Consider the following 25,985-nt stretch of genomic DNA (forward strand, 5'->3'; position numbering starts at 1 on the left):
CAATTTTTTTTTTTTTTTAGTATAAGTGTGTCTCAAGTAAGACACACTTATAAGTATGATAAGTCCCCACTTGGGGACATACTTATGTTCAAAAATTATTTGTTGTTTATCTGAAAATTCAAAGTTAACTGAATATCCTGGTGTGTGTGGCAGGGGCAGTGGAAGGCTAATGCAGGAGGAGAGTGCCCAGTCTCTGGCCTGAGACCACCGACCTTGTGGAGTGGTCCCGTCATGTGAAGGACAAATGTGACATTGCCCATTCTCAAAAGCTACTCGAGGTCATCAGCTGAAGAAACTGTGAGCCTCTTACATCTCTGACTGAAAGAACATTCTTTCTTCTTCTTTTTCTTTCTTTTCTTTTTTTGGAGACAGTCTTGCACTGTTGCCTAGGCTGGGGTGCAGTGGTGCAATCGTGACTCACTGCAGTCATGACCTCCTGGGCTCAAGTGCTACTCCCGCCTCAACCTCCCAAAGTGTTGCTGTTACAGGCATGAGCTCGGCCTGTAACAACATTCTTTTTGTCTCTCTCTTTCTTCATTTTTGGACAGACACTGGATAAGTCTGTATAATATAAATAGTATCCTCTAATACAGAATATGCAGATCCCAAGGAAAAATCAAACCCAACAGGATCAGAAACAAGGAGCAGCAAAGAAATCTTTTCCCCATGGTCACCTGGTTTCCTGTCCTTTCTTGTGGCCTCTGGATCTAGGGACCAATGGGTCGTTTCCTGGCTTTCTCCTCTTTCTAACTTCTGGTTCTCTCAGAAATTTCTCAGATTCCGCAGAATAAAAACTGGATTGCACAAAGTTTCTACATGCATTAGGTAATTGCAAACTAAATGTAACAATTTGGTGTTAAACCATGTTACATGCCCACGCATAATTCAAAAAAAGTAGGAAGAATAATTTAATAAACTTAAGAGTTTGAAACCAATATAAGTAGGCTCTTGGCCTCCGAAGAAGCCAGCAAAAGTACTGTGCTTGATAGCCTTTACAAATCAAATGGGTCAGCATCTGAGAGCATTTCAAAGCCTTCACAAAATAGAGTTGACACATCATAATCTTTTGATGGCATAAATTCCCATTAGCATCAACTGCTGCATAGATAATGTTCATGATGGTGATCAGAAATGTTAATTTCTTAGAGCAATCATAATTTTCTTTAATCTTCTGTGGCAGTGTTTTTTTAAACTGCAGGTTATGACTCATTAGTAGGTTGTGAAATCAATTTAGTGGGATATAATCAGCATTTAAAAGAAAAGAATAGATTGAATAGAAAATACCCAATTTCATTGCATATTGCAATTGCATATTGTCAATGTAAATATTATTTCATCTACATTAATTTCAATTTTCCAAATACATATGTGTAACTATTTGGTTATAATATAAAATGTATTTCATATGGTATGTCATACTCAAAAATGTTGGAAAACAACTATTCTATAATGCAATGAATAAATTCTAAGACTGAGCTGAAAGTGAATCACAACTTAAATTCTCACAAATTCATGAGAGAGGAAGAAAGTATTTTCAGTAGAAGATATTATAATGGCCAATATGTTTTTATCAATAATTGGATCACTTCCCCATTTGCTGTGAGTTTTGTTCGGGGTTGTAAATGTGGTGCTTCATTTCTTATCAGTGGGAAAGGGATGCTTTTTGTATCTCCATACATAAGTGAGGGCTATGGGGTCAGACTGTCTCTACCATTTAATGGTCAACTTATCTTGAGCATGTTACTGAATTGCTCTATGCCCCAATTTCCTTATTTATAAAATAGAGCCTGTAAAATCTGGTAATTGAACTATTGTAAAGAATAAACAAATGTATACATGGAATGCATCCAACACAGTGTTTGGCACATAGTAAGTTCTCAATAAATGTCAGTTACTGACATTATTACTTTAAAATATCTTTATTTGAGAATGGCAAATATAGGGTAACTTGCCTCAAATTTTTATTTTTGTCTCTGATAAGGGGAGAGTGGGGCCTGCAGTATGCTTTGTGGTTCAGTTCATGCCTGGTCCCTGGTCCCATGATTCTTCTGCAAAGCCTTTGTATTTCTTAGTTCATTGGGATAAAATGCTTTAGAGCAGCGGTTCTCAAGCTGGACACATGATATGATTCATGGGTTTGCAAAACTTCTAAGTCGCAATCAGGATTTTGAATGAATGTGCATATATACACTTGGAGAGTGGGTGAAGAGAACTGACAAATTAGTATTGTCAGAGGGGTCACATGGTATAGTGAAGAGTTAGACATACTTGGACCTAAGGCCAAGCTTGCTAATTAGCATTTTAACCTTTAGCGAATTACTTAACTTCCTGTAGCTCAACTTACTCCATCTGTAAAATGGGAATTAAAAATAGCTCCTATATCATTTGGTTGTTGAAATAAATAACGTTTACGGTATTTGTAAAGAGTTGAGCATGGTAGCACATGATGGATCCTCAAGAGAATATTAATAGTAGAAGAAGAGTAGATACACTGGAAAATGAATGAAATAGTTGGTATTCTGAGTTTTCATTTTGGAATCCTGAATCTATCACTGAATCATTGAGTAGTCCACTTGTCCCTTCATTTATTAAACAAAACTTGATTGAATGTTGCCATGTGTTAAGGATTGTGTGAGGTGTTAAGAAGGTAGTAATGAACGAGACATATTCTCTGCCCTATCTAGGGAGATGACAAACAGGTAGTGACCAACCATGACGCTACAGCAGGCAAACAAACTATGGGGCTAAGAGAGAATGTAGGAGACATTTCTAACTCAGAACCACATTCAACAAGCCTGTGGTTTTGTTTTGTCTTATAGTTCTAGTTTGAATTTCAGCACCGAACAGGAGAAACTTCCTTCTGTTTAACACTGCAAATTATTAGTCAAGTGTAATGTACTTAGTAAAGCACAGGAAGGATTGGATTTAATCCACAGAACCTAAAGGAAACTGCTCTTCATATGGCTCCAAGGATGAGGACAGATAGATGAGGACTTTGTAGTATTGGGACTAGAGAATAGGACAAATATCCACTTTCAAAACAAGTTACAATGCAGAGTATTACCATTTTTGCCTTGACTTCCAGGAAGCTTAAATTTAATGCTCTATTATAACAAGTACAGTACCATAATTTTTTTCCTTCTCCTTCTCAGTGGTTTTTTATTTTCCATTTTAATATACTATTGTGTGTGTTAAGGTATTTATTATTGTGTGTATATATATCACACACACATATACTCACACATATGCCATATCAAATGGTTTTTGAAAGTAGATAGGGTAAAAATTACTATTAAATAACCTCAGATAACATTGCATCTTACATATTATGTCAGCCTTTTTCTTTATATACGTTTATAATTCAATGGACATAACTAAACTGTAGTATATTTAAATCTTATAAAATTGAGTCACACTATAATATCTATTCTAGGAGAATTTAATAGCAGTAACTGTCTTACAGGAGATACCCCTATGTTATCAATAATTTATTGTGTCATAGTATCATTTGGGATTATATCTATTATTAGGAGACATAAGGTCACTGTATTAATTCGTTTAAATTATTTTCACACTCTCTGGACACAGAAACTCTTTTACCTTTGAGTAAAGCTGTCAGGATAGCCAAATCAATGTCCTGGTGTCCTTCTGATCCCATTCGAAATACCGTAATCTGCAATTTGAGACAAGGTGATCATTAGCAAAGCATTTTTCCCCCAAGAGAAATTAAATCAATGAGACCACATCTGAGCAGAGACTATCTCTATATCTACAAAGTAGATTCTTAACCACAGGGTAAGCACACATAACAAGAATCCGATGAGAGAGCTCTGCAATTTATTAAGAGGGAGATGCCTCAGTAGTTTCCAAACACAGACCACTTATAGTTGCACTGTTTTGGTCATAACCATATACACCCCACTATGGTCTAATGGTCGTGTTCCCCCAAAGTGCATATGTTGAAACCTACTCACCAATGTGATAGCTTTAGGAGGTGGGTCTTTGGGAGGTCATTAGGTGATGATTAATAGTCATTATAAAATTAGTGCCATTATGAAAGGCCTCTCCCTTCCACCTCCCACCACATGAGGACACAGCTAGAACTGCTGTTTATGAACCATTTGAATCTGTGCTGCCTTGATTTTGGACTTCTCAGCGTCCAGAACTGTATGAAATAAATTTCTGTTGTTTTTAAGCTACCCATTTTATAGTATTTTGTTATAGCAGCCTGAATAGACTAAGACAGCCTGCTCCCCCAATAAAAAAATAAAACTATGATTTTGGGGCCCTTGCTATGAGTCAGGCATAGCAATGCATATTTAAAAATATGTTACCTTCCATTCTTTCTGGTTTTATGTAAATACATAAAATAAATATATGAATTACATGAGGATGGATATATATGACTATGTAATCAAAACATCACTAATGCAAACATTTATATTAGATATAGATGGAGAAATTAATACAACCAAGCAATCCAGTTCCATAACTCCTAAATTGTACAGGACAGCTGGTCACAGACCCATTTAATAGAGTAGAGGATAACTTCAAGCAGAGTAAGTGGGTAAAGTCCATTACAGTGTTGGTGGAGTACATCTGACTTTGTATTTCGCCCTAGAACAATGAGATTGTCACAGAGTCCATAGATCACTGATGTGGACAGAGAGTAGCTGACATAATGGAGTATCATTTTGTACATAAACAACATAGTTATGTGGCCTCAGGCATAACTCTCAACTTCTGGGGCAGTGATAACTAATGGCAGAGAAAGAGGGAAAGAAAAAGTTCCAAACAATGCTTAACAATAATGAAGCGTTTGTTTCCCAAGTCAGAGGAGGCTATAGAAAAAAAGCCAAAATATTGCTTGAATATCCACATTTGAGTTATTAGAGTACTCAACTGTTTCATGCCTCGAGCTTATCTCTAGAATGGGATAATAATGGTGCTTATTTATTTCCAACTACATAGGAAGTAAACAATCAGATTTGCTAATCTATAAGTAAGTCTAGGTTTTATCACTATGGTAGTGAGAATAGACACACAGAACCACAGACTGTTAATTAGTTGCCTTAGAAAACTTCCAGTCCACCACCTAAAGACAAGGTAATTTGTTTAAGGTCACACAATGAGCTAGAAGAACAGCTGTGATTGGAATTGAATAACTCTCACCTTTATAACTTGGGAAAAAATAAGGAGAGGGAAGAATAAGATAATATGAACACTTGACTCTTGTACCTGTTTACGTCCTAAGGTCAGAGACTGAGATGAGGGTAAGGCAGAAATTGCAAATTGAAATGCCTTCACGGATATTTGAACTGAAAACAATTTTTTTTGAGACAAGGTCTTTTTCTGTCACTCAGGCTGGAGTACAGTGGTATGATCATAGCTCACTGCAGCCTCAATCTCCTGGGTTCAAACAATCCTTCCACTTCAGCCTCCTGAGTAGCTGAGACTATAGGCATGTGCCACCATGCCCAGCTTCCTTCCTTCCTTTCCTTCCTTTTCTCTCTTTCTCTCTCCTTTTTTTTTTTTTTTTGGTAGAGATGGGGTTTCATTATGTTGCCCAGGCTGGTCCTGAACTCCTGGTCTTGGCCTCCCAAAGTGCTGGGATTACAGATGTGAGCCACCATGTATGGCCCTGATCTAAAAAACTTAAAATATGAAGAGCCAAACAAACTCCATCTATCTGCTGTATTTGGATCATAGATTATAGTTGTGATCTCTGGTAAGGGCGTCAGGTAGAGGTGTGTCCCAATTCAATTAAATTTTCCAGAAATCTGCTTCTGCATAACTACAGGTTTGGCCAAGATGCCATCTGGACATTATCCCAAACAGCTATTAATGCCCCCAAAGTTTCCACTTGGAAGTTGAGAGGGAACTATTCTATCCTCTGAACTCAGGAAGGGATTCCTGAATTAAGGGGAAAATTTGGGGTCCACTGGAGAAAGAACCAGGGGACAGAGGTGAAATTTTGGCTGGCCCTTTAAGTCAACTCTTTACGCCAGGGCTGGCTATGGTCTGAAAGATATTATCATGTATCATGTACTTAGCTGGCAGCAAGCTGAGGACACTCAGGATAACATCAGAGTTCATTGTTTAGAATTAAGAAATTAGGCATCAAATGGAATTCCTTAACCATCTGACTTGTTCTGCTGATGACTAAAATTTTGCTTCATAAAGATCACATTTCAGATGGAAATTCTTCCGAGGCAACAAATAGATAACATTAAATTTACCCTGAAATACAAGATTATCAGGTTTTCCTAGCAACACATTTAGGTTTGAGGTTGAGGAAAGGAAGATGGATAAATGCAGTGTTTCTATAGGGTTTCTGAGGAAAGGGCCTTGGAATATTTTGGTACAACAGGGCTTCACAGTTTTTCTGGAAAACCGATGTGGGGGCAATGACTGCTCACCTGTTCATGCCCCATCCTTGTGCTGGTTTCAGAACCCAAGGACCCGGGAGTGACCCAGGGTGTGGGAGGAAGGATGCCTTAAAAAGAGGAAAAGGGAGGACCAAGGGGAGGCTGGAGGCTCCAAAGAGAAAGTTACATTATAATCTTGCCTGGACTAACCTGAGATATTATGTATTCATCACCACTCCATTTTTATTTTATTTGAAATTTGAATGTTTGAAAATATTAACTATACATTTTTCATATCTGCTTCAGAAAAAAAAAGTCAAAGAAAAACTAAGGCCTTCCTTTCCTATCACCCATCAATGTTGGCAGAGATGGAAAAAACAGTTATTCTTAAATATTCTTGGAGGGAATGTGAATTAAAATAGTAGTTTTGGGAGATGGTATGTCGACATAAAATTCCTTGATTTTGATGCATTATTCTTAGCAACACTGAATCTTATTTGCTAATACTTTATTTAGGATTTTTGCAATGATGTTTGTGAGTGAGGTTGGTACCTGTCACCAGTCTTATCTGGTTTGGGTATTAGAGTTACGCTAACCTTCTGAGTTGGGAACGTTTTCCCCTTCATGTTGCAGATAGTCCCTATAACAAAGGAATTCACCTGCTTCTGGCAGAGTTAGCAGGATGTTTATATGCTGTTTGGTGCTGGACCATTTTTATGGATAGATTGCTGATTATCTTTATAATTTCTTCAACAGTTATTGATCAGTTGAGATTTTCTGCCTCTCATTGACTCAAGTTCATGTTTTTCTAGATAATCGAGCATTTCATCAACATTTTGCTAATATTTTATTTCATCCTAAATAAAATATTAGCAAATAAGACCCAGTGTTGTTAAGAATATCAAAATCAAGAAATTTTATGTCGACGTATCAAATCCCAAAATTTCAAATTTTCACATTTATTGTTATTTAGTTGTACATAGAATTCTCTGTTTTTTTTTTTTTTTTTTTTTTTGAGACGGAGTCTCGCTCTGTCGCCCAGGCTGGAGTGCAGTGGCGCGATCTCGGCTCACTGCAAGCTCCGCCTCCCGGGTTCACGCCATTCTCCTGCCTCAGCCTCCCGAGTAGCTGGGACTACAGGCGCCCGCTACCACGCCCGGCTAATTTTTTGTATTTTTAGTAGAGACGGGGTTTCACCGTGTTAGCCAGGATGGTCTCGATCTCCTGACCTCGTGATCCGCCCGCCTCGGCCTCCCAAAGTGCTGGGATTACAGGCGTAAGCCACCGCGCCCGGCCCTCTTACTGTTTTAAAATCTCTTTTATATCCAGAATTATATGGCAATTTTTTCATTCCTCTCTATGTTTCACTATATCAAAATCATGGTCATTTCAAAGAATCAGTTTTTCATTGTACTGATCAATATTATTATTATTGTTATTTTCTGAGACAAGGTCTCACTCTGTTGCCCAGGCTGGAGTGCAATGGCATGATCATAGCTCAGTATAACCTTGAACTCCCAGGCTCAAGTGACCCTCCCACCTCAGCCTCCTGAGTAGCTGGGACTACAGTCATGCACCACCACTCTCTGATAAATTTTTAACTTTTTGTAGAGATGGGGGTCTCACTATGTTGCCCAGAGCGATCTCAAACTCTTGGACTTAAGCCATCCTCACACCTTGGCCTCTCAAAGCGTTGGGATTACAGGCATGAGACACCATGCCTGGCCCAATATTATTACATACAGTTTAAAGTATTATCTTTTATCATTATCCATTCATTTCTTCTACTTTTGCTTCCTTAGGTGTTCTTTTCATAGAATCTTAAGTTGACTTCCTAGTCAATTTATTTTTATTCTTTCTTGTTTTCTAATTAATGCATTTAAAATTATGTATCTCACATTTTTTATATGCACTTTGTCATTTTCGTTCATTTTTAAATGTATGTAATTTATTTCCTTTTACTAAAAATTGTGTTTTTAATATTACAGTGGATTTATATATATCCTATAAATTACCTAATCATATACATATATATGTTTATATGGTTAGGTATATGTGTATATATATGGGTATATATGTGTGTATATACATATTAATACATATATACATGTATTAATATATGTAATATATACACATGTGTATATATACACACACATATGTAAAACCACGTATGTATATACACACATACGTATGTAAAACCACATATATGTACATATACATATATACAAATAATGATATATGTGTATATATACATAGATATCATAATTTGTTGGCTGTAGAATATTATATGCATGTACCATGACTTATTTAGCCAGTCTTCCGCTAATGAACATTTGGATCAATTTTCAATCTTTTGCTATTACAAACGCCATTGCAGTGAGTATCTGTATATGCACATGGGTGAGTATATCAGTAAAATAAACTTTGTAGATATGGAATTTCTTGGCCTATTAGCTACTCTGAGGGGAGTTCTTTAATTTATTATTCTGATTTTACTCTCAGGGCCCTTTCCTGTTCCCTGCCTTTATTTTGATCCTGTATGGTAACTGAAATAACTGTTCATAGTGTATACTTTTCTCCTAGAATAATTTGGAAACCCCTCCCTCTCTCCCTCCCTCCCTCCCTCCCTCCCTCCCTTCCTTCCTTCCTTCCTTCCTTCCTTCCTTCCTTCCTGGAAACTCCTTCCTCCCTCACTCCCTCTCTCCCTTCCTGCCTTCCTTCCTGGAAACTCCTTCCTTCTTTCCTTCCTTCCTTCCTTCCTTCCTTCCTTCCTTCCTTCCTTCCTTCCTTCCTTTCTTCTTTCCTTCCTTCCCTTCCTCCTTCTCTCCCTCCCTCCCTCCATCTTTCCCTCCTTTTCTCTCTCTCTTTCTCTCTCCCTCCCTCCCTCTTTCTTTTCTTCTTTTTTTTTTTTTTTTTTTGAGACAGGGTCTCACTCTGTCTCCCAGGCTGGAGTGCATGATCTTGGCTCACTGCAGCCTCAACCTCCCAAGGCTCAGGTGATCCTTCTGCTTCAGCCTCCTGAATAGCTGGGGCTACAGGTGCACACCACCATGCCCGGCTAATTTTTGTATGTTTTTTAGAGACAGGGTTTCACCCCGGGCTCAAGTGATCTGCCCGTCTTGGCCTCCCAACGTGTTGGGATCACGGGTGTCAGCCACCGTGCTGGATCTGAAACACTAGTTTCTATACCTCCTTTAACATTCCAGAAATTGCTAAAAATTTCTTGTCTCATAATGTGGTATACTTTTCCCTCTCCCTTCATGATGAGCACTTATAGTGTCTGCTGAGGAGATATACATATTTGTGATTTTTTCTTTTTTGTGTTATTTGAGGATGAGGAGCAGGAAGGGAGATAGGCATATATGCTCATTCTATCAAATCTCACCAATATGAATTTTAATAGAAAAAGATTTTAAATTGGGTAGAAGTAAAAGTTATTAACTTAATCATTTTGTAGGTGATTTAGTAAAGTCTGATATTTCTTTACTATAAAATTGGTATTTTCAACATGCACCCTAAAACTTTTGGATGTTTGCAACTGGGTGGTTGATCTTATCAAAGCACTGTGGAATACAGCGAGATTCTTCTTGAAAATCCCAAAAAACTCAACATCAAAACATTTTGTTAAAAATACACTTTTCCTCTGAATTCAGTTTGATGGATTATATCTTCTGCTCTCTTGTGGACAGATTACCTTAGGCTAGATGGAATTTTGATTCTCACGTTGAAGAGAAGCAAAATCTTTCAAACTGATATGGTCCCCTTTTCTCCAGCCCACCAACCTGCCTGCCAACCAGCTTCCCTGTGTATGTGCTTGCTCTTATTTTGTGCCCCCTTAAAAGTCAGAAATCTGCACATCGTACTTGTCACTCTCACCCTCTTGCATGTAGTTGATTTGTTATTGGGCATATTAATTGAGTATCTCTTCTGTGCCAGGCACCGTTTAGGTGCTGGGAATGGAGCAGTGAACCACACTGACAACAACTCCCTGCCTTCATAGAACCTGCCTTCTAGAAAGGGAAGACAGAGCAAAAGTAAGTAAAACATATGATCTGCCAGACAGTGAAAAGTTCTCTGCCACATGGCTTCTTCCTCCTATCTACTTCTCTTTCTCTGTCCTCACTGTCAGCCTTTGTTCAGTCTGTGGCATCTACTATTACAGTCCTTTTTTTGCTAGTCTTCTTGATTCTGGTCCTGTCCATCCCTCCTTTCATTCTAGTCTCTGTGCAGCTGTTCAGGCCATCTTCCATGCCTGATTATATCACTCTCCATATTAGAACGTTTAAAGTGGCCTTCATTCCCCATGACATAAAGCTAAAAATTCTTAGCAGGGCATTCAAAGACTGCTGATGTCACACTCCCAACACTTTAAAAAAATTTATTTTTATTTCAATAGTTTTTGGAGTACAGGTGGTCTTTGGTTACACGGATAAGTTCTATAGTGGTGATTTCTGATATTTTAGTGCACCTGTCATCCGAGCAGTGTACATTGTACCCAACATTGTACCCAACCATCCTCCCAACCTTCCCCCACAAATCCCCTTAGTCCATTATGTCATACTTATGCCTTTGCATCCTCATAGCTTAGCTCCTACTTATTAGTGAAAACATACGAGACTTGGTTTTCCATCAATCCTTTCTTTGGTCTTATCTCTTGCTGGCTGCACTCCCACCATCATAGCATGACCCAATCCCACATACCTGATGCCCTAGCTGGGCTGAGCATCTTGCTCCTCTCAGGATCCTTTATGTTGTTTCTAGCCTATCTGCCTTTGTTCATTCAGTTCCTTACTGAAATACCCTTCCCTCTGCTTGGTGAACAAACTAGAAGACTTTCAGTAGACATGTGCCATTTAAGAAGCTCTTTTCTATAATGTAACTAGGATCCAACCCTTGCTTTCTCTTCATGCCCTTATGATTCTCTAAGCTTAAGGCATTCCAGGATGCCACTTCCAATCTCTATTTGCACACATCTCTCTGCACTGAAGAGAAGTTTATTTGCAGTCAGGAGTCCTAGTCCTTGCTCAGTAAGCATTTGTTGAGTAGATGAATTATTACCAAGTGGTTATGTTTAGGAGACTGGTTTGAAAGAAGCAAACATTAAAAAGGAGTACATTCAACACAAGAATGGTAACATAGCAAAGTGAATGTGGTGTATTAAGCCATAGGCCAAGAGTCTGTCATAAGTGTCAAGAGCCAATTTTAACACAAGAGTCTACTGAACACTCTATTATTGTTCAGGGGTCAATCACCCAGTCAAGCATTATGGGATAGAAAGTGGGCTGCCTGAGGTTAGGCATTATTTGAAAAATTTTTGGGGGGTGGTAATTGCATGGGTAAATGTATATTTTGCTATTATTTAAAACTATTTAAAAGACAACTGACTTTTACAACAATAATAATACATTGTAGAATTTATAACATATATAAGTAAAAAATATTATAGCATTAGCATAAAGGCAGGGAAAGGCAATAGAAGGGCACAGTTTTAAGGTTTTTACACTATTGATGAATACTGAAAAGTAGACTGTGAAAAGTTAGTGTTATGCTGTAGGTCCCAAAGCAACAACTACAGTAACCATCACTAAATTACTTTAAAAAAAAACAACAAGAGAGATGAAGTGAAGTAATAATAATCCAAAAGAAGACAGGGAAAAAGAAGTAACAAAGCAGAGATGGAACCAATAAGAGGATGATAGGCTATTTTTTTGAGACTTGGTATGAGCGTGACATTTTTGAGCCATAGGCAGCACCAATTTACCCTAAAGCATGTTTCACTAATACATTCGAAACTTTGGTTCTATATAGTTTAAACTTGAAGACTCAAAGCAGGAATATATTATAGAAAAACCAAGCAGAAACGTGGAAATAATTTTATGTTTGAAAAGAGTTTGGTTCATTTTCTGGGAAACAAATAGGCATATTCACCACCTAAATAGCAAAACATAGTCTATGTGGCTGAGTTAGTCACGGACTTTCCATTTCTAAAACTCAGCAGGTCTTACAGTTAAATAAGATAAGGATATAAAAAATATTGGGACAATGAAATTGACTCACTTTCAAGGTATCTATTAATTAGCTTAATTTGTGATTTATATGATGCCACAGTGAGCAATGAATCCATGAAAATAGAGATGAAGATGGAGTAGAGCTTTTGAAAATGAAAATAACCATGATATTAGAGTGAAAAGCATCTATAAGCTGCAAGGACACTTTGGTTCAATCTATCAAAAATATAAAGGAACACTCTACAATCATTTCATGCTGTGTTAGATATGTAAGAAATGGTATCTGAGTTTGACAAATGGTTTGTAACATGTCTGAGAATTTTAGAAATATTCTCATAGCTATACGATAGATAATCAACAAAGAAAGTTCTTATCATCTAAGAATTTAGAACAGTCCGCCTATAATCATGTTAACAATAGGCTTGAGCACACTAAAAATGGTACATCTTTGGCTTTCATAAACTAATCTCTGAAATGTTTCCTATTTTCCTACTCAGTTTTTTCATAGAATCTGGCAATGTGTTTACCAAGGATAGAAGCAGGGAAACAGGAAGAGAATTAGACTCAGTAAGCAATTCAGTCGCTACAATGAAATAACTTTTTATTTATTTATTTATATTTATTTATTTATTTTTAACCCCACCTCCAGGGCTAGGGAGAAGCTAATGCAGTGACTTTTAAAAGCCGCCAGCTTAGCATAATGTTTCCTGGATGAATCATCAGTATTTAGAATAATTTGAAATAACGCAGCAATTAATAGAAAACACAAAAAATCTATGTTCATCAAGATACGAAATGATACAAGACTCTTGATAGGGATCCAAACAGGATTCCTGATCAGCAGTGAAATGCCTGTAAGCACATACTAGCTTCTGTTTTCTCTTTGGTGTAGTTAAAGTTGACTTGGTACAGGGAAGAGAACAATGCCAACTTGATGAATAGAATACTATGCATCTAAAACATATTCGTATTCGATTTTCAGTCTTTGAGAAAAACTTTCTTTGGTTGATAAAATTCTTAATGTTCATGTTTTGCCAAAGAGACTGACTTCTAGAAATGAACAAGATGATTTATATGGAGGAGGGAAGGAAATTGGAGAAAATTAGGAAATGCAAACACACCTGGAACTGAGCAAACAAAAGATCAGTGGAAAGTGAAATGCAAAATTTCTACTAGAAAATTAATATCAGATAAGTTCAATTATTTGTCACCAAGTTCCATATAAATTAAATATTGATTTTTCATGTAATATTTTTGAACAAGTCTCAAAGTTTTAGGTCGAAGTGGATGACTTAAAAGTGATGCTAGGGAAATAGAAATTGGGTGAAATTGATATGATTCTAGTATGTCTTATAAGACTTTCATGTATGAATTTATACATTAGAAAAAATAAGTGATTATTTGACTTTCAAAAGGATATTTTATTTTACAATGGACTTGTCAGTTTATTTTAAAGGTGCATTACATCTAACTTTAGAAAACAGTCTGATTTAGGTTACTTTAAGTAGGAGATTGTCTCATAGATTCAAGCACACTCACAGCACCACTCAACTCCATACTCTCCCAAGGGATCATCGTGGATGAACAACTTGGCAATTAGTGAAGAGTGCCAGAGAACGATAGAGGTTTTGCTTTTGACTCTAATCCCTCATTCCTTTTTTCCCTTATTCCTCCCACCGTCATTTAAGAACACTGGAGTTTGTTTCTCCTCCCAAGAAATGCAATTCAGAGGCTAGAGGTCTACAGGTTCCAACACAGAAAATCATTTCTTTTTTCTTATTATAAAAGCAATGCATACTTATCATTAAAAATTATAGAAAGTTTAGAAAAAGATCAATGAAAAATAATTCCCCAAACCTCAAGTCCTACTCAAAGACACTACTGAGACTACTGAGGATATTTTGGTATGCTTCCTTTTGCATGTCCCAGGGAGAGTATACAGTCATGGGTTCTTAGTTCCTGTTTCTGGTTGGGCCAGTAAAGCCTCCTTCCTCATCCCTCTTTTCCTCTTATCACTAGAGACAGAAACTAAAATCCATGGCTTCAGGCTGCTAAAAGTCTAAAACAAAACGAAACAAAACAGAACAACAAAAACAAAATAAGGTGGGTTGGCTACGCTTGCAGGGCTTTCTTTTTTCCCCCCTGCCATAGGCAGAGTTTGTGGGGGGAAGGGGAGAGCATATTTGTGAAATACTAGTTTGTAGTCTCATTTTATTCTCCATTAACATTATCACCAAGCACTTTTCTGTATTCTTGGGAATTCTTCAAAACATAATTTTTAATGTTTGCAGAGTATTTTGTCCAATAGATGTGTTGTAGTTCACTTAATACCCCCATTGCTGGACACTTACAAAGTTTCTAAATGTTTCATATAAATAATAGTGTGATGAACATCTTTATGTATGAGTCCTGTTCTATATTTAGCATTTAGTTTTTAAAATAACCCGTGGAAGTTTGGGGCTTTTGTCATAAATTGCCTCGTAGCTAGAAATGAGTATTTTAGCAAATAAAAGCAAGTTACAGTAAAAGGAAGCTTGTGTTGTCCTTGAACCAGATTTGCTGTGATGGCACTCCAGTCCCATTGATGAAAGTCCTAGGGAGAGGTGATTGCTCTAAAATGGCACTGCAAAACACAGGCATGTGCATATGTTGAGAATGTAGCCTTTATACTTCGAGGCGGAGGAGCCATGCGCAGAATCAGCTCTTATTCCTCTCTATTTGCACTACTACCAACTGCCAGAATGAGTTTAAGCTCTCGCTTCTTGGAAAAGGGGTCCTGAAAAAACATATTGACTTTGTCACTCTCTCCTATTTTCACTTTCCTGATTTTTGCTTTAGCACTTTGAATGCTGCATATGGCTTATGCAGTGCAGTGCTGGCTTATATTACTGGAGGAGCAAATGAAATCATTCAGTGAACATGAGGTTTGGGGTTTTTTAAAGCACATATGACATATCACAGTGAGAAAATTTTAAAATATGGGTCAGTCACTCAACCAAGCCTCCCTGGACCTATGATTGACATATCTTTCATCCTTGAGAGAGCAGCCTTTGATCCTAAGGTGACATGTTGGGAGGACAGGAGAAAGCAGCTCTGATTTTGTGATGAGGGCAAAAAATGGAAACAAGTGAAAATTCTTCATCTAGTAATTCTACAGGAAAAGTTCATTGAGGTTCTCTAGGGGGTTAGAACTAGATGACAACGTGTCGTCTACTCTTCCCTGCTTTCAATCCTTTTCCTGGCAATTGATGTTACCTCTTTCATTGATCATAAAACTGTGTAACGTACCTCACTAGATGCTAATGTGACAGATGCCACAGGTCCAGCAATAATATTTCCAGAAGCTTCTTTATATATCTCATGGCCTTGGCTAGCAGAATTCAGAATATTTGTTACCTACCATCTTGTCAGCCAACCAGATGGTTGAAAAAATTAGTAGACATCCCTCTGAGAAGGAACACCCAGAACCAGAGACAGTTCTTCTAGGCCAACACCATATGGATTTCTTATGGGGTTGTAAACATTTTTAGCCCTTTTTTTTGACATTTTGTCATATTTTTTCATCATTACAAGATGGAACTATATTTTCTGTACTTCCCTTTCATGTTTGTCAGGACATCAAATACTTCTGCAGCCTGAGCCCTTTTTTAAGAAACTATCACCAGGCGAGAGAGTGTCATGAAGGTATCATAAAGTGCTATAGACAGAGAAGTTTTCTTGCCTCCCTACTCAAACTAGTCCAGTTCCCCTGGTGACAATCTTGACACGTTCCAGTTGGTAGACCAGATGCCCTTGGTTTACCTCTCTGGGGACCTGCCCACCAGGAGGTCATACCACTTGTTACTGGGCCAATCTTACCCTTATCTAACTTGGGTGGGGCAACCCTGAATCAGAACCAGCGAAAGGGACCTTTAAGGGTACAACAAATAGCAGTTTGGATTTTCTGATTACTTTAGGAAAAGATACATTTTACTTCTTCTTCCCTTCCTGCTTAACTATGAAGAACACTAGAGACCAACATCCTAATGGCAGGGTGTATAAGCTCGCTGAGGCTGAGGGATCTGCCTTCTTGCCCCTTTGGCACCTTGCCTGGTGGAGCAGTGGGAGAGAGCTGCTCAAATAACACTCACTTTAGAGACTCTGAGAGACTCTGCCATGGAGGTCAGGGGAAATGTTTTGGAAGAAAACATCCATTTCAGCCTGTGTCACTGGTCACTGCCTTTAGTTTCCTGGGTTTTCTTTGTGAGACTGACCGTATGAGGTCCTTTTAGTATGGCAGATGTCCTGTGTTAAAAGGATCTTGGCCTAATCACGTCCCTTTTCTAAACCTTGGTTTTACCATCTGCAAAAAAAATAAGTTTGACTAGGTGGTGACTGGAGATCTTTTAAGCTCTAGAAGCCATAGATTTTCTTTCCTCAGGCTCAGAATGGTAGAAAATCAGCATTAGGGCATCTAATAGGCCCTGTCTCCTACTTCATACATTAATTCCTTAACAACATCCATAGGAAGAGACTTTGGTTTTCATGGATGGTACCATACGAAAATCTTTTTTTTTGAGACGGAGTCTTGCTCTTTCACCCAGGCTGGAGTGCAGTGGCGTGATCTCGGCTCACTGCAAGCTCCGCCTCCCGGGTTCACGCCATTCTCCTGCCTCAGCCTCCCGAGTAGCTGGGACTACAGGCACCCGCCACCACGCCCGGCTAATTTTTTGTATTTTTAGTAGAGATGGGGTTTCACCATGTTAGCCAGGATGGTCTCAATCTCCTGACCTCGTGATCCACCCGCCTAGGCCTCCCAAAGTGCTGGGATTACAGGCGTAAGCCACCATGCCATTTGCTGTTTTAGGGAATCTGTTCATTAGCTTAGGGCAAATTACCATTTTTAAAATGTTGTTCCTATGTTTTTCGGCTGGACCATGGCACCATGATCTCTATTCTACACCACAAATACCACACTGTTGATGCTTAGCCAGTTAGACTCACCCAGTTCTTATGCCTACAAAGTAAGTTAAGTGTCACATGACAACCCTCCCCCTATTCGGGAAAACCCGTTATTCCTAGGCTGATAATATCTCATCAATGCCCATGGCCCAGAGCAATGCTCAAGCCTTTTACTGCAGACACTGGCACTTTCTTGGCCTAGCTCCTGGGTTATCATTTTCCACAGCTCCCATGCCCCTCGCAACAACTGGATGTATTTTATACTCTGGCTCAGAGAGGACAGATTGTGTACGGAGCGTGGACTTTTGAATCATACAGATGCAAAACTGAATCTTGCCAGTTAGTAGCAGTATAACCTTAGGCCATCTACTGCACCTCTCTGAGCTTTGGGGTTTCTTCCTCAAATAAGTGAAATAAGGATGACTCTATCTCAGGATTATTGCAAATCTTTGTGTGGGATCATCTTTTTAAGTCACACAGCACAATTTCTAGTAGCTAGCATGGGCTCAGTAACTGCTAATTCCCTTTCCATTGCTGTCCCTGGCGTGTTTCCTGGTCATGCTCTCTCTCCCTTTGTGGCAGCTTTGCCCAGTCTGTTCTCTCTGCTGGTCTGTCTTGTCCCTGAAGCTCTGTCTGGCTATCTGTTCCTTGTGCTCTGAGGCAGTTATCTTCTGCAAGCTTATCTTGTTGCTAATTATGCCTTGCCTGGGTTAGACACCTAGCCTCCGTGCTGCCTCTGAACTATGTGAATATGCCTCTATCGCAGCACAAACGATACCAACATTGGTGACAACATTACTAATGGTCACTTATTGTGTACTTACAACGTGCTAAACACTGGGCAAGCACTTCACAAACATCACTTCATCCAATCCCACAAAAGTATATTCCTTAGTTACTGTTACTCTTCCCATTTCTCAGCTGATGACCTTGACGCCGGAGAGGTTAGATACCACATGGAGAACCATGCAGGCGGAAAGGCTGAGATACACTCGAGCCCAGACAGCCTGGCTTGAAGGCTCATTCTCCTACTGCTTATCTGCATCCTTTAATGGCCTTTGATTTCTTGGAGGGCAAGGGAAAGAACTTGCTCAAGGGCAGGTACAGCTACTAAGAGACAGGACAGAGACTCATGTACAAGCAAATTGACTCCAGACACTGCTTGCTTCAAAACTCTGCTGTTACTTGGACAATCAGCTTGAAGAAGGGGCAAGGATCTTCCCCTCCGTTCTATTCTATCTCTACATCCCCTTAACCCAGTAGTATGGCTGGCGCATTTTGGGCACCCAATGAATGTTTGTGGAATAATTCCTCCAATCTCAGTCCAAGTCTAGCCTGTACTTTTTAGATGGGGAATATATCGGATACTGACCACTCCCAATTAGGTTCAGGTTAGTCACAGAAGGAGTTTTAGTTGCCCAATGTCTGGGCTGTGGTGCCAGTATGTTTCTGCAGTATTTCCTATCCGGAGACCGATCAGGTTTCCTCCTAATACACATCCTCAGTCTTACCAGTAAAGGCCAAACAGGCTCAGTGCTGTCCTGGGACACTCAGATCTTAAAGAGTTAGGACTCACTTTGCTTGTAGCCTTGTAGGATAATCACAGGCAAAAGAGATACTATCATTTGCTCAGGAACATTCCCATGTGGTCATAAGAGCCAATATTAAAATAAATTCATGGCCCGAGACAGGGTAAAGAAAGAAAAGTTTCTGGGCTGCTCTGTGGATGTGTGCGCAAACCCGTGATTGAAGGACACGCAGGGCCAATGCCAGGACATTCTGGAGTTTGTGCTTGACCCAAGATAATCCTAAATTTTGTTTAATATATCTGAAAGCATTTGTAAACAGATATGAGATTATATTTTAACATGATGATTATTGTCATAAACAATGACAAATAAAGAAGAAAATCACAAAGGTCATTTATCAGAAATCAAATCCCCCCAGACCCTTCTCTGCCTGTAAGTCTACCTGCCTGCCAGGTGCTGGGCACTGTTCTCCTCTCCTTGCTCCTGTGTGTCTGTCCTCAGTCCCACGGGCAGAGAAAATCCCTTGTTTATTTACACAATGCAGGGCCTGGAGAAGCTGCTTTTTTTCTGTTCCTTTTTTCAGTTTTCAATTTCAATTTGTGCTTTCCTCATGGCATTTTTCTAGGGCCACTCGAGAAGAAGAAGCAAAGCAGCGTCCTTTGTCTTATGACAAGAATGGAAATACAAAGGGAAACAAAAAGCAGCCCCAGTAGGTTTACCCTGCAAACCAGCTTGACAAATTAAAACTAAAGCTGGTGGGAGAATGCAAGTCCTCACGTAAAACTGCATTTTCTGATCTGACAATGGAAAAACATGACTTTTCTTTTTAATGGTAAAAGGGACTATTAGTCTAAGGCCCTGTCATATTATCCCCATCTACAATGAACCTTATTTTGAAAAGTTTTCTATTATTTCAAGCTCAGATGGAATTCAATCAAAGAAAAAACATTTCTGTTTATCAGCTTTATTATCACTTTGGGTTCCTAAACCCAAGTAATCTCTCTCTCTTCCTTGAGCCAATATGGACATAGAAATGTACATACATTCTATCACTGAATAGTTGAGTTTATTCTCATTATGATTATGCCCATTGCACAAGTCATAGTTGCTAACTACTCCAGGGTCAAAACTCTGCATAAAAATTATAGGCTACGATTTTCGGACTATTAACTTTTTTTTTAGAATGACTGTTTAGGAGTGACAGCTTTTCTCCCAAGAGGAGTAATTCTTTCCTCTCTGTTTCTCTTAAGATTGTTTTTACTGTTGCATGTCACATGTAAAAAATTAAGTGGACCTCTCTGACTACTTGTGAGGAAGTTTCAAGAAGAGTAATTATCAGTATAATTGTCATTATCAGTAGTTAATACCACTAATGGTATATGGTTCTCCAGCAAATTCTTTTGTCCCCTCCTTTACATTAAATCCACAATTTAGCCACTTCTCACCGTTCCAGGTCTGGGCTACTATCCTCTCTCCTAGGTTACCACTATAGCCCCATTAAGAAGTTTCCTTGTGGCTGGGCTGGCTCACACCTGTAATCCCAGCACTTCGGGAGGCCGAGGAAGGTAGATCACCTGAGGTCAGGAGTTCGAGACCAGCCTAGCCAACATGGTAAAACCCCGTCTCTACTAAAAATACAAAAATTAGCCAGGTGTGGCGGCATCAGCTTGTAGTCCCAGCTACTCAGGAGGCTGGGGCAGGAGGATCACTTGAACCCGGGAGATGGAGGTTGCAGTGAGCTGAGATCGCATCACCGCACTCCAGCTTGGGTGACAGAGCGAGACTCTGTCTCAAAAAAAAAAAAAAAAAGTATTTTTCTTGCTTATATCCTTGCCCCTTCTTCAAGCTGATTCTCCATGTAACAGCAGAGTTTTGGAGCAAGCAGCCTCTGGAGTCAATTTGTTTGTATGTGAGTCTCCGTCCTGTCTCTTACTAGCTATGTCTGCCCTTGAACAAGTTCTTTGCCACCTCTAAACCTCAAGTTCCTTATCTGAAAAATGGGAGTAATTATACTTCCCATTGGAATTGTTTTCTGTTGAAAGTTAAGTGAGATAATGTACACTAAGTACTTAGCATATAGCCCTGAGACATGCATGCTAACATTATTATTACTGAATTATACAGTAAAAGCAGGTGAGTTTTAATTTGACACTAGGTCTGCAGCAAGAGAAAGTATAGGTGTTAAACATAGTGATATGGTTTGGATCAGTGTCCCCACCCAAATCTCATGTTCAATTGTAATCCCCAGTGTTAGAGGTGGGCCTGGTGGGAGGTGATTGGATCGTGGGGGCAGAGTTCTCATGAATGGTTTAGCACCATCCCCCCTTGGTACTGTATAGTGAGTGAGTTATCATGAGATCTTTTGTTTAAAAGTGTGTGGCACTGCCCCCTTCTCTCTCGGTTCTGCTCCTTCCATGTAAGACTCCTTCTCCCACTTTGTCTTCTGCCATGAGTAAAAGCTCCCTGAGGCCTCCCCAGAAGCAGATGCTGATATGCTTCCTGTACAGCCTGTGGAACCATGAGCCAATTAAACCTCTGTTCTTTATAAATTACCCAGTCTCAGGTATTTCTTTAAAGCAATGCAAGAATGAACTAATACACACAGAAAACACACATATCCTCAGCAAAATGATATAATTTGTTTTGTTTCTTTCTCACAGTTAAGGCCTTGTTAAATGACAAATAGTCTATGTAAATCCCCATGTATATTCAGCCTCTATCATTAGCAGCCTAAAAACTGCTTTTGGGGAGAAATAGAGATTCAAATATCACCAAAATCAAGAAGCTGTGATAAAAGTGACAAGAAAACTTTTTCTAGGAAAGAATTTAAGGGCTAAGGAGACAAAGGTCATTTCTGGCTGGGATGACACAGTAAGACTTCATGGAGAAGACGAGGATTTGGCCTGGACTTTGTGGACTATATTAGAATTTCAATAGCAAAGTTTGGTGGTGGGGAGGTGCAGGAAGAAGAAAATGGTAAGAGAAAATAAGAGAAAAGTGAACATTAAAATCAGAGTGTGCAAATAGTCAATTTGCTGGAGGGTTGGGTAAAGAAAAGGCAACTTATAAAAAATCAAGCTAGAAAGCAAGTCTGGGACAAGCTATGGATGATCTTCAATGATTCACTAAATACTAGGCCTTGAGCCAGGCACTTTATATACATTACCTGGTTTAATCCTCACACCAATCCTGTGAGGCTCAGAGATTGAAGTAGTTACTCAAGATCACTAAGCTGATAAGTGACAGAATCAAGATTTGACCTCAGATCTGGAGCCTCTCTAGGCTTTCTTGCTAAAGTAAAACACTGTTAGAGGTAACTAAATCTTGGGGTGAGGATTGGAGGTGGGGCCCAGCTTCAGGGAAGCTGCACCAGGCTTGAGATAATAAGGGCCTGGAATAGGGGTGGAGTGTGGTTGTGATGCAGGGGCAAAGCCGTGTGTGAGGGACTTCCAAGAAGAATCATAAGGCATGTTGACTTACAAGAATAAAGGGCAGGGAGGCATCAAAGATGACTCCAAGTTCTTCGGCCACAGTGCTGCGAGCATGGGGCTGCTCTTTTTTGTTTGTTTGTTTGTTTTTGTGAGACAGAGTCTCGCTGTGTTGCCCAGGCTGGAGTGTAATGGTGTGATCTTGGTTCACTGCAGTCTCCGCCTCCCGGGTTCAAGCGATTCTCCTGCCTCAGACACCCGAGTAGCTTAGACTACAGGCATGTGCCACCATGCCCGGCTAATTTTTGTATTTTTAGTAGAGAAGGGCTTTCACTATGTTGGCCAGGCTGGTCTTGAACTCCTGACCTCAGGTGATCCACCTGCCTCAGCCTCCCAAAGTGCGGGGATTATAGGCGTGAGCCACCACATCTGGCCAAGGGCTGCTCTTAACAGAAACAGGAAAGCCAGGATGATTTGGGGGAAAGTGACAGGTTTATCAAGAGCTTCCATCCTTTTTGACTCAAAGGTTGAGTATAAGCCCAGGGCAGGACCCTGGAAGATGGTGGAGGCCGGGATAGGGGGGCGATGAATCAGACAAAGTTCTACTCTGCAGTGGAATCAGAATTAGAGTCTCTACTGCCCCCCTGCCCTGGAAACCTTGCTTTTGTTCTGGTTAGCAAAAAGACTGTGCTCTTTGTTAAAATGCTTTTGAACAGAGCTATATCGCAGCCTGGAGGAGATTCTAAACAGTGAGAAAAGAAACGGATTTGGCAAAACTTATAGGCTGTCAACAGCTTTTTAGACGATAACTGCCATAGAACAATGTGTGTGTATACCAGATGAAAAAAATAGAACCTTTCATCAGATTGATCTCTTTGGAGAGTAAAACTGGAGAGAAGTTTTATCCACATCCACTTGCCTATCATAGCAATAAGGAACTATGTAGACGTGCACACATGTATGTACATACAATGGTTTTGTGAATCACATGACTGGGCAATGTTAAACATGCTAAATATGCTAAACATTGTCCCAGAAAGCAACTCTGGTATGATTTTACTGTAGAGGGCAGGTTGTCCATTTCCCCAGCAATGACTTTTCCACAAAGAACACTTGGAAAAATGTTCAAATCACATTTACCACTTCAGTCAGATGCTAGCATTTTTTTTCACATCTCCCCATTATAATGATTGTAACTCTAGAATGATGCCTATTTTATGTAGAAATATTGAAGAATGAAGTGCTCTATAAATTTTCTAGTCAAGTATGGGTTATCCGTTAATGCCAAATAAAAACAAGTGAATTCTCTGGGATGAAAACGTGTCTAAAAAGGAATAGACACATCTATCTTCTTAGACAACATTAAGTAGGATGAAAATCCATTATTATCTTTTGTTGTGACTTAGCAATGTTCTCATTGACTGTCAGGGATGATAGGCTATTTGGGCCTCTCTCAATGGCCCCGGACTGCTCACAGGGAGAGTTCACGTGTCTGCTATTTATAGTTTTCTGTCTCAATGGTGTGACTAACTGTCCTCACCACTCTCACTGACTGTGCCTCCCTGATTTCTAATTGCATTGGGCAGGAGCACCTGATCAAAACCAAGCACAGAAGCGGTGGTTTCTGTGGCATTTAATGCCTGTGACTGTGGGGAATTTAGTGCATGGTTTGTCTCATATCAATGTCAGGCTTCAAATTAGTCTTTTTTTCCTTTAATTTTCTTATTTTCTGATTCTTGCATATATTCTGGATAGTTAAGGGATCTGTATTAGGCACCATTTGATAAATTAGGGATTGCCATATTCTTAGCAGGAACATTTTAAAATTATTTTTATTTGATCTCTTTCTGCTAATCTGTACTAGGAAGTTAAGAATTGAACATATCTAGATTCTTAAGGAGAACAGTTGCTAAGTGAAATAAAAATAACTGCTTAAGGTAGGAATAGAAGTGAGCTCTTAACAGTAATGAGAGCAACTGCAGTGTCCACCACTCCTCTAAGCATTGTACATGTGTGAGTCTCCATCTTCCCAGTGACCTTCAGTATTATCATTCTTATTCCAGTAGAGATAACACAGATTTAAAAAGGTAGACTATCTACTGAAAGTCACATGGCTAGAATTCCCATGCTGTGTAGTCTGTGGCAGGCCTCTCCACTCATTTGGATTTTGTGGAGGGACAGAAGGGGAATGAGTGAAAGCCTCAATGAGGTCAGAGGTAGTATTCCATATTAATATCAATGGTCACTATTTTTGAGCAAGTAAAGAACCTACTGAGAGAACAACAGGTCGAGCAGCAACAGAGCCTGTGTGGTCATCAGAGGGGCCTGCTGGCCCTTGGGGCCACATTAAGCAGCTGCTTTGTCACTGGAGCCACACTTCCCCTTATTTTGTATAGTTCATTCCTCCACTCAATGGACCCTTGAAAGAAAAGCTCACTACCGGTGGGAAGAAAAGAACCATGACACTTTGTCAACTTCCTCTTTGTTCTCTAAAGTACAGAATTCAATCTCCTCTTATTTCCTGGAAAACCATCAATTTACAGGACAGGGTAAAAAGAATCTTAGTTATAAAGAAAGAGCCAGGCCTACACTACAGACTTGAACTTGCTTTCTAATCCTTTGGCAAGAGCACCTACTGACTGGTCACATTATTCAAATGTATTTTATCACTGATCATCATCTCTTTTGAACTTTGCGTTTTCAATAGAGAATTCTCTAAATGCCCACAAGTAGAACTAGCATGGAATAAAGCAAGCTGTTAAAGAAAGTCGAATTCCAAAAAGTTGGCTTGGTAAAATAGCACGAAAAGGTGTATACTTTTAGCTAGAAATTACAAACCTGCTGCATTTAAGTGAGGCAACAGTTGCACAAAGTACAACATAATTATTTTCTGTCCCGTGCCTGTCTTTGAGTCTGTCATTTTGCTATTCACTTATGGACATCAGTGAGAGATGTTTCTTTCCTTTTTAACCTCTCCCTTGTCAGTCCATTGTAGGAAAGTACTCCTTAGCTTGAAAGTTATGTACAGGTAGAGGCATACAAACATTCGAGAAACATTCAAATGCTTAGTCCCTGTCTCATACAAACCCTGCACTTCAGCTGGTTATGTTTTCTCCTTCTTTATTTCTTCCCGCCCTTTCAAATGTATTAACGAAGAGCCTTTAAAGTGTCAGGCATTGTGTGAAGGCCTGGGGAAATTGTGTGTGTGTGTGTGTGTGTGTGTGTGTGTTTGTATACACTATGCCTGTCTTTAGGATCACTTGTGCCCTTTATCTCAAATTTTGGACGACTGGGTAGATACTGGGTAGATGAAATTTAATCATCCCTTTTTTACTAAACTTTAAGGACACCATGATTTTTTGTTTCTACACAGTAGAAACTATAGGTAGGTGAAGCTCAAAGTTTATAACCTCAAAAATTTCATTATTACAGCAATTTTATTAGCTAAAAGAGCAAATATAATTTTTAGGTGATGAGTAAGATGTACCTAATAGAGGCATTTTTGGAGACATGGTTATTTAAAATTAAAAAAATAGGATTTTTTAGCAGCTAAATTTAGCAGTGAGGACAATTACAAAATTAAGTACTACTCAATAGGTCCCTAAAATTCTGAATGAAAAGAAAATTCATGGGTTTATACCAGGTATAATAGACAATTCTAATTCCTTGAAAATAAACGAGGTTTCGTTTTTGTTCACTCTTTAGAAAAAA

The 25,985-nt window shown here is 39.2% G+C and overlaps 1 protein-coding gene across 26 annotated transcripts in view; it reads right to left on the reverse strand.

Moving 5' to 3' along the window:
* Positions 1-25,985, reverse strand: part of TRPM3 (transient receptor potential cation channel subfamily M member 3) — a 905,462-nt gene that overhangs the window by 149,201 nt on the left and 730,276 nt on the right. For all 26 annotated transcript variants that reach the window (XM_034967586.3, XM_034967598.3, XM_034967583.3 and 23 more), the window contains one exon: positions 3,601-3,673. In XM_034967586.3, coding sequence (XP_034823477.1) covers positions 3,601-3,673 — 73 coding nt within the window. The remainder of the gene's footprint in view (positions 1-3,600; positions 3,674-25,985) is intronic.

The sequence above is a fragment of the Pan paniscus genome, chromosome 11 (assembly GCF_029289425.2).
Source record: "Pan paniscus chromosome 11, NHGRI_mPanPan1-v2.0_pri, whole genome shotgun sequence".
Classification (NCBI taxonomy): domain Eukaryota; kingdom Metazoa; phylum Chordata; class Mammalia; order Primates; family Hominidae; genus Pan; species Pan paniscus.